A 9881-nucleotide genomic window follows, 5' to 3' on the forward strand; every position below is an offset into this window, starting at 1 on the left:
AGATATTTTCCTCACAACTATGTATATATATCAGTTATATTCTAACATTCAATTTGGAACAAAAATTCACAAACTCAAAAGCAGAAGCTAATTCAAGGCTATGCTTCCTCTACTCTCAATCTCTTCAAGTAACTCTAGTTTTTCTTCTCACTCACTTATCTCTGGTACTTTTCACAAACTGAACAATTTGAACACAAACAGTATAATTACGAAAGATTTAAATTCATTTGCTACCCGCCAAAAAATTTAATTAGTCCACTACAACATTTTCAGGTTGAGTCAACATTTAAGAAGTGTTGCCTAAAAGCTGACAAAAAGTTGCTTTTGATCTGTGGCAACACTTTTGGACCTAAAACAACGCTTTTGGACGGCGTTGCATATGCAGCCGTTGCCTTAGATCAAGGCAACACTTTTTTGTTTCAAAAGCGTTGCTTTTGAGAGCAACAGTTATCAAATGTTGCCTTTAGTTGAAAAACAACAACACTTTAAAGGTGTGTTTGAGACAACACTTTTGCAGTGTTGTCTCTTCTCTCGTATTTTGATCACTACTAAAAGGTGTTGCCTATTTGCAATAAAATGCAACTCTTTTTACGTGTTGTTTAAAAATTGGAATTTGCAATCCTTTGAAGTGTTGCCTATTAGTTTTGAATATACAACCCTTTAAACTTTAAAGTATTGCCTTTTCTTTTGGATATGCAACCTATACAAATGTTGCTTTTTCTTTTGGATATGCAACCTATACAAGTGTTGTCTAATATTCAAAATATGCAACTAATAAAAGAGTTGCCTTTTTGACAAAAATAAATGTTACTTTTGTAATAAAAAATACAAAAAAAAAACAATAAATTTACAATAAAACTTTTTGTACATAAATGTGTAATTATTTTAATTAATAAATAAATTTGTGCACAATAAAAAAATTTATAAAAAGACAATAACTAATAATAAAGTTCTAATTAAAATAGATATTAAAAGATTCAATTAGTATTTCAAATACATATTTATCAATAATTCTCAACAAAATAATAAAATTTTTGTCCGACAATAATTGTCATAACAAAATAGTAATTAATATTTGTTAAAAAGATGTTAATCTACTTGCATATTTTATATCCATGCTTGACTTGTCTCATATATGCTAAATCTGCAAATAATACATAACAAAAAATACGCAACTTATCAATAAAACTGAAAAATTATAATAATAAAAATTTCATGAGGCTAGAGTCCAAAATTTAATCAATTCATTAGAACTTTTTTCTTTTTGGGTTTTTCAAGCTGTATAAACTCTCCAGAATTCAAATATTCGTCATCAAAGTATGTTCCAAGTTTAGTTTCAATAAAATTATACAAAGATGAACTTAATGTAAGAAATTCCAAACTGTTTAGAACTTTTGTCTACAACAGAAACCATGCTATCAAGTAACTTATTAGAAGAATCATGGCATGAGATTTAGGGTTTAAAGCCAAAATGAAAAAACGTGCAACCATACCTATTAGTCATTGATTCATTAAGATTGTGATAAAAGCATACTTATCAGAGCAGCTCTATTTCAATTCATTACGCCTTCCAATAACAGTTTGTGTTCCTAAATCAAGCTCTTTTCTTTTTCGTCCCGTTAGAAACAACAACTAATTCTATTATTATTACTTTTACACAAATTTAATAAATAAAAAGTGAATCAATAGGCACATACACTAGTAATACTAATTATAATAAACATGAAATCGAACCTTTAATGAATATCGGCATCCTTGTGTCATCACATCAAGTATAGAAACAACATTCTCTGCAGCTGCAGCCAAGTACCTCCCTAGACGTGGTTGAAATCTCATCTGGGCGGTGCCACCCTAATCAATCCACAAGAGAATTGCCAATTAACACATTAAAGTGAATACATCATCACTTTAATAAACAACAAAACTAAACAGTGATTAAAAAAGGTAAATAAATGTAGCCTACTGCTATATGCTTCATAGAAAAAAAAAGGATAACTGAGGACTAGGATTCTACCTTGAAGACTCTTGCACAACTTCCATTATTTATGCTCCAATATTATATCTCGCCGTCACCATCACAATTCATATATAACAGGTTAACAACCACCATTAAAAAAAAGAGAGAGAGAGAGAGGGGGTGTTTATAGAATGGAAAAATTCCTGGAGCTGCAATTAGAACATATCTCCTAGAAAGGTCACGAGTATGCCAAGTGTCCGACCCGGAGAGAGACTATCACTGCTTTTACATGCTTTGTTCAGCACCATCAGAGGTGATTGAATTCTCCATAACAATCTTGAAAGAAATTAAACATAATTTATCACTCACAAGACTAACTGTTACAATTTACTCAATAGGATGCAAGAAGTACAAGTTGGGGAATCCAAAGCAATTCCACTATCTTAATCAAACTGTTATGAAGTTTCAAATGTAGATGATGCAAAAGAATACTTGGAGACCAGAAATGCAATGGATATTGTAGGAATCAACCAGGAAGAACAGGTATAGGATCATCACATTTGTGCATCAAATTTTATTATTTCAATGAAGCATTGATTTCTTTCTATACACATTTAATTTAACAAAATTTCCTTACACAGGATGCTATTTTTCGTGTGGTCGCCGCAATCCTCCACCTTAGTAACATTGACTTTGTCAAAGGGACTGAAGTTGATTCTTCCAAACTGAAAGATGAAAAACCACTCTTCCATCGGACAGCTACAGAGTTGTTCATGTAAAAATCATAGATCCATCCACAAATGCTTCTAGTTTCAGTGTTTCACCTTTAGTGTCCTTTGACTCACCATTTGTTCAGGTGTGATGAGAAAGCATTAGAGGACTCACTTTGCAAGCGTGTCATTGTTACTCCTGATGGCAATATTACAAAACCACTCGACCCGGACTCGGCTTCTTTGAGCCGAGATGCTTTGTCAAAGACGGTTTACTCAAAACTGTTTGATTGGTAAGCTTCTTTAAGCAGTCTGATACTAGATTTAAGACAATAATTCTGAAAAGAAAACCAGCAATAACAAAACCTTGATATCTTGGAAATATTCTACTACTACTGAACAACAGCAACCATAATATTAATTCACAATAAATCCTAAGAAACCATCCTTCAAATAAATTATCTCTACTTCTAATTAATAAGATGGGTTTATCTATCATGTGCAGATTACAAATTGAGAAGGTTTTTTCATTTAAATGTCTCCCGCTTATAACCATAAGTTCACCCCAAATATGTCCTACTCCTCCATAAAGAGTTGTGTTTATAAAAAATAGTTAAGGGGTGCTTTTCTTTGTGTGCTACTATATATTTAATAAATTTTCTTGTGTATATTTTATTAAGAACAGTCCTAAACATATTGAATTATGGGAATGGAACAAGAATTAAGCAATTTCCAGAAGCAAAGGAAGAACCAAGACAAGGAGCAATACCATATAGGATAGAGCTTGTAGTCCTACTGAACGTAGATACAGAGCTCGTTCATCTTTGCCCACTTCTTGAGCCAATTGGCATAGTTTAAGTATAAAACCCTCTAAGTTGAACACGTATGTAGTCTATTTTTAACTCAAAAAGTCAGACATACAAAAATTGTTCCTTTTAGAAAAGAAAGCAAATATATAGGGCTAAAACATGCAATATCTATATAAAGAACTCTGGTTTTTCTTTTTGAGCTAAGGGGTACCCACTTTTACCACCAAAATTAACTTCCACACAGATATTTTTTAAAGGGATTGCATATCGCTGCACAGTATCCACGGAAACCAATCATACAGTGATGTTAACCCTAAGAAAGGTTTAATAACCAAATACCTGGAATTCTATAAAATCAACAAGAGTGTTGCAGCCTAATATCCTGATTTCATCTATTCGAGACTATTCTAGAAGAGTCCGAATTATCGCTAATAAACTACTGGCATATAGTGGCTTGCAAAATAGGAGTATCACTTGCATACTATTACATATTCTGATTATTTGAAATAGAATGAAGTGGCAATCCAACAATCAAAATCAAATGAACCAAAGCTTTATAGTACAGCAAAAATTGGCTGTCTAAGACTGGTTCAAAACATTTGGCAAACTAAAAAAAAAGTAAAACCACTCATTAGGAGGGAATTTATCAGAATAATGACAATTAGTTTAATTACTATATATGTGCCACTGAACTTACATCTGCTCCTTACATGATGATAAGAATTTCCTATATATGCACAAGACAAATTTATTTGAAGGATTTAAGTATTGCACACCACATGGCCAGTTGGGAATCTATTCAGGAGATTCTAATTAGGCATTACAAAAGCAATACATTTTTTATGCAAGTTATGTTCAATTAAGTTAATTGCCAAAAAAATTAGACCACTATATGTATATCATTTAGCATGAATTTAAGAAATTAATACCACTAAGCCTGGAACTGGAGAATCTGTGTGCAAAATGGAAGAATCTCCTCATTGTTTTCTATCAGAAGAAAGAAAACCTTGGCAGGAGCATCAATAACTCTGAAAGCTTCTGCGGTTGCCCGTACTAACCACAAGCTAGGGTAAACACTGAAAATTCAACACAAGAAACTCAGAAAAGACGCACATCATAATGATGAAAGTGAAAATAGAAAGAAAAGAAAAAATACACAGTACATACAGTTGTTTCTGAACATGTTTAGGCCTCGAACCTCAAAGCATAGCATTATATGCTAGCGACTCGAAAAAGCATATTCAATAAGCACATACACTTGACCCTCTCAAAGAACATATATACATCCTAAATACATTCCTCAATTTCCCCAATCTAAGAATAGAATTAGCTTTCTAAGATTACGGAGGAGAAAAAACCCCTAACCTGAGACATGATTACAGCGAGCAGTGAGGATTACAGCAGAGACGGCTCAAGCAGAGTTAAATTTCCGGAACAGCGGCGGTAGCCTCCAACAACTCCAGTGAGCTTCCTCAACGACAGTGGTGGCAGGAGCTTCGGCGGTGCTAACCGAGGCTTAACGGCGGCAGGAACGGCGGCGGTCGAAGCTCAGCAGCAACGGAGACCAGGCGCAGCGGCGACTCCACACGCGATGGTGACAATGACGGCTTCACCTCCTCCGCGCGCGCTCTTTCTTCTCCGTCCGTGGCTATGGTTCGCGCTCCCTTCCGTTCGCAGTTCTATTTCTGACGCGGCGCAAGGACGATCGGCGGCGACGACGAGATCTCCAGCGACGGCAAGAGGATGCACGACGGTGCCTTCTCCCTCCCAGTCCTGGCTTGCGCTCGAACTCTCTCCCATGGCTCCTTCCGTGAACGCTCTCTCTCTCTCTCCATGGTTCGACAATGACGCGACGGCGGCGGTAAGGCCCAGCACGCCAGCGCGGTCTTCTTCTCCGCTCTCCTCTGCTTTCCTCAGATCTCTTTCTCTCCGGTGATGGTGGTGCGGCGGCAAGATGCAGCACGGTCCCTCCTCCCTTCCCGATCTCCCTTCTCCCTCGGACTCCCCCCTTTCTTCTTTCTTCGTTTCTAATTGTTGGAGTTAGGGTTTCTAATTGAAAATAGGGCTTGCAATTTTGTTTTGAACTCTAAGAATTTGAATAAGTAAATCGGTAAATAATATATAAATTATAAAGATGTATTTTGTGTTAAGTTAAAAGAAGGAAAAAGTATTTTTTGTTAAAATATTTGGAAAAAAAGTCAAAATTTGAGAGAAAAAATTTTAATTTATTTTTGGCAACATTTATAATAAGACATTTATTAAAAATTTAAGAGTAACACTTATAAAGTGCAATATATAAATATCACAAATGTTGTTTATTTAATTTACAAAAACAACACTTTTTATTTGTACTTTTAATTGATCAAAAGGAACATTTATGGTCTGTTATTAAAAAAGAATTGCAAAAACTTTATTTTTATGTAACAAATATTAAGTGTTGTCTTTAATTAGTTTAGATAACACTTTTTGAGTGTTATTTGTAATATATGTTGCAATAGCTAAGAAATGTTGTAGTGATCCAACAATGCTACAAAAAGTAGGTAGTTCATTAAGTAATTTTTTGTCAAATATTTTGAGAATTAATTTAATCTTTAATGAATATTAAGTTCATTTCTATATTTCATAATTCAAATTGTTAGCGTTAAAACCTTTCTTAATAAAAGATGATACTTTATTCCTTTTATTTTCTTAAAGTAAGTACTTTTATTGTAGTAAAAATTAGAAAAAGGTGAAAAAGAAAACCTATTGACTCTGAGTTGTTTGAAATAATATCAAAACAACAAATAATTAAGTTAGTAAAATTTAATTTAGCAACAAATGAATATGCATGATCTGATTAGTGGTCCATGATTATACATATAAATACTAAAGTAGGAGAACGTAGCCGTAGCCACCAATAATAACAATCTAATGATTGCATTAGTGAATGCTACAATGTACATGGTGAAACGAAAAAAAAAAAAAGAATGGTTTACAGTTTTATATATAGTTTAATTTCTCTCTCACACTCGATTGTCCCTAATACTCACCAAATTTTCCATCCATTGAATCCCCACATTTCTCTCTTGTCTTTTCCTAGAAGGGCAAAACTCAGAAAAAAGAAAGAGAATCACATCAAATGTATGTAAATTATTAACATGGTGAAGCAGCCTAAAAATCACCACTCTCCTCCACTTTGATGAAAGGTCGTAAGAAATATAATAGTGGTGGCATTTCATGGAGCACGTTCTTCTGGTGCACCCTCATTGTTGTTATCTTTTCCGTCCTCTTCACCACCTTCACTTTCTCCTCCATTCGTCGCTTCTATTTCCCAGGTCCATTTCTTTCTTTCATTTCAACCTTATTTTCTCTCATTATTTTTCCTTTTATTTATTTATTTATTTGCCACAATGAGCAGAATCATTTTCCCATAAAACAAGCTCAATATGGAGAAATTCAATCATGCAAGCAAAACACCAGAACTCTCCCACATTACGAGATATAGTTATGCTTCCAGATCAAGTTTTAATTTTCCTAAATTACCCTTCATCATTGTTTCATCACTTTCATTCCCAACACAAAATCCAATGCGTTTATTTTCTTGTTAACTCATCCAAGACTCGATTCACCCACACTCCAATCGAAGTCAATGTGGTTCAACCCTATGAACAAATCATAAGGTGCCCAATGCATCCACATGGCTACACAATATCGGTGGCAACAAAATCAAAGGATCCAATTCCGACCAAAGATTTGTTCATCCATAACTGGGAAACGCTAGTGTATGAAGCCCTCTATGATCGTGACTACACCACCATCGTCTTTGTGAAAGGCCTCAATCTCCGTCCTGAGCGACTCGCTGAAGCATCCAAATTCCAATGCGTGTTTGGTTATGATTTCAAGAATCCCAAATTCATACTATCATCAGAGGCTGTATCGGTTGCTCAAGAGATTGTTCGATGTAGAACACCCATGAGCATTTTGAGTGGACAACCCCAAGCCCAAGCCCATGCTATCAAAGTTTCAATTAAAATTAACGGTGGGGAAATCTTCCCCTCCATAGCGAAGCCATCCCTTGAACCATATCAAAATTTTCCAAGACAAAAAGCTCACAAGATATGCCTATGCACTATGTTGCGCAACCAAGCGCGATTCTTGAAAGAGTGGGTGATGTACCATGGTAAAGTTGGGATTCAACGTTGGTTCATATATGATAACAATAGTGATGATGATATAGAGAAAGTGATTGGGATTCTACAGAGCATTGGATACAACATCACAAGACACTTGTGGCCATGGGTGAAGACGCAAGAAGCTGGTTTTGCACATTGTGCATTGCGAGCTCGGTCATCGTGTGAGTGGGTTGGGTTCATCGATGTGGATGAGTTTTTCAATATAAGGGGAGGAGGAACCTTGAACAAAGTAATTAAACTCTATTCCAAGGTTAAGAATTTAGGTCAGTTCTGAAGCTTTATTGTTCTATAGTCTTCGTTAATCCCAAAACAATGTGCACTCGACCTCATGTGAGTTGATAACTTAGAGCCTTAGATAAGATTTGACTGATTTGATTAAATTTTCATCTGATGGCTCTCTGTTATCAACTTCATGTGAAATCGATTGCACTTGAGTTTTCACCTTATTTAACAAAATTAAACAACTATTTCAGGTGAGATAAGAACACGATGCTACAGCTTTGGGCCTTCAGGGTTGAAAAAAGTCCCACGTGAAGGGGTAACGGTCGGGTACACGTGTCGATTATTGGGAAGTGAAAGGCATAAGAGCATAATAAGGCCTGATGCATTGAACCAAAGCCTAATCAATGTGGTGCACCATTTCCATCTAAGAACACCATTTGTGGCCATTGAACTTGAGAAGGGTGTGATGGCAATTAATCATTATAAGTATCAAGTTTGGGAAGTGTTCAAGGAGAAGTTCTATAGAAGGGTTTCAGCATTTGTGGCAGATTGGCAAGAAGAGAATAATGTGGGGTCAAAGGATAGGGCTCCTGGTGTAGGGACTAAAGCGGTTGAACCAAAAGATTGGTCTAACCGGTTTTGTGAGGTTAAGGATATGAGGCTAAGGAATTGGGTGCTGAGAAATTTTAGGGATCGGCGAACCCATCTTTTACCTTGGGAACCTGAATTTGAACCCCATTTTAAAAGAAGGCGAAGGAGAAAGAACATAGACCGTTTATGATGACATCACTTTCTAAATGTAGGAGAGTAACACTTTGAATTTTGTTTTGGTTCTATCCTTATCATGGAATCATGTAATGATGATGGAAAATTGTGTATAAAAGAAGAGAAATGTTTCCTAACAAAAAAAAAGTAGTAAAAACTAAAAAATAATCAAATTTTTTTTATTTAATATTTATTAATTATTACCATAATTTATGAATATTAAATAAAATAAATTTTAATTTTTTTTAGCATTACCGCGTACCGATTAAAGTATAGTACCAAGCTTACGTTTTGTATAAAGGTAACAACATAGTTTAGAAACTTTTTGCCTAATTGTATAGTTAGTTGTATTGTATATTTAATAAATATTGTCATGTTGAAATCTAAGAAAACTTTTTTTTTGGGGGTTAAATAAGTCTTTAACATCTCAATATAACAAAGGAATATACTAGTTCCTCTTTACAAAATTCAAACATGTCTATAGACTAACCATAGTTAGAGAACAAAATACCCAAGTTAAATGTTCTTGTTGTAGTTTGAGTTAAGTTGTTAATTATTGTTAGTAGCTTAGGATTCAAGCGCCACAATAATGAATCCAAATCTTAACCCTTTGTACAATTTCATTGCTCAGAAATAATAGTTTTAACCATGCCACCACTTAATTGTTGCATTTGTCTTATACTATAAACTCAAGATAATTATTTCTATCACGTCTCAAGAATATATATATTACTATTAGATAAGTATTACAATTTACAAGTCCAAGAATATAGTGACACTTGCTAATGATCAGTTGAGACTTATTAGTAAAGGTGTTACCGTTTTAGCGTAAGAGAGAGCATGAATTGCAGAAAAAAAAAAAAGCTTATTATTGATGCAAAATTTATAGAATGAATGAATCTTACTATCATATTAGTTATAGGTTACTATTAGTAAATTAGCTAATTAAGCTTAGTTAAACTAACAAACTCTTAGGGTATTTATTGACTAACTATTTTGCAGAGTTAAACAATTGTACGCTAAGTTATTTTAAGTTTTTAACTAAATGAACCAACTAAATCATCGTTTCCTGTTCCAACTTGTCAAATTTACTCAAAGCTCATATGTTGAGAGTAAATTTTTTTTTTTTTATAGTTATTACAGCGATGATCTTGACCCAATAAGAAGGGAAGGAGTTTTAGTACCAATAACAAACATAAAAACAACAACAAAATATACATAACATATATTTTTTATTAGTTTTTTA

At 34.2% G+C, this 9881-nt stretch overlaps 1 protein-coding gene and 1 long non-coding RNA gene across 6 annotated transcripts; one reads left to right on the plus strand and one right to left on the minus strand.

The window, feature by feature from the left end:
- Positions 1-1036: 1036 nt before the first annotated feature.
- Positions 1037-5507, minus strand: LOC107494860 (uncharacterized). Of its 5 annotated transcripts, none has more exons than XR_008010490.1 (5): positions 4842-5507; positions 4406-4552; positions 2015-3005; positions 1735-1851; positions 1037-1144 (listed from the first exon to the last, which is right to left on the minus strand). It is a non-coding gene; the product is annotated as an uncharacterized LOC107494860 (long non-coding RNA). The 5 variants fall into 5 exon arrangements; XR_008010489.1 differs by having other exon boundaries at positions 2015-3559; XR_008010487.1 differs by having other exon boundaries at positions 3437-4552.
- Positions 5508-6917: 1410 nt separating this feature from the next.
- On the plus strand, positions 6918-8651 carry LOC107494830 (glycosyltransferase family 92 protein RCOM_0530710-like). The gene is made up of 2 exons (XM_016115865.3): positions 6918-7911; positions 8122-8651. Exons 1-2 carry the CDS (start codon positions 6918-6920, stop codon positions 8649-8651), a joined length of 1524 nt encoding a protein of 507 aa, XP_015971351.2.
- The last annotated feature ends 1230 nt before the right edge of the window (positions 8652-9881 follow it).

Source organism: Arachis duranensis, chromosome 6 (genome assembly GCF_000817695.3).
Source record: "Arachis duranensis cultivar V14167 chromosome 6, aradu.V14167.gnm2.J7QH, whole genome shotgun sequence".
NCBI lineage: Eukaryota > Viridiplantae > Streptophyta > Magnoliopsida > Fabales > Fabaceae > Arachis > Arachis duranensis.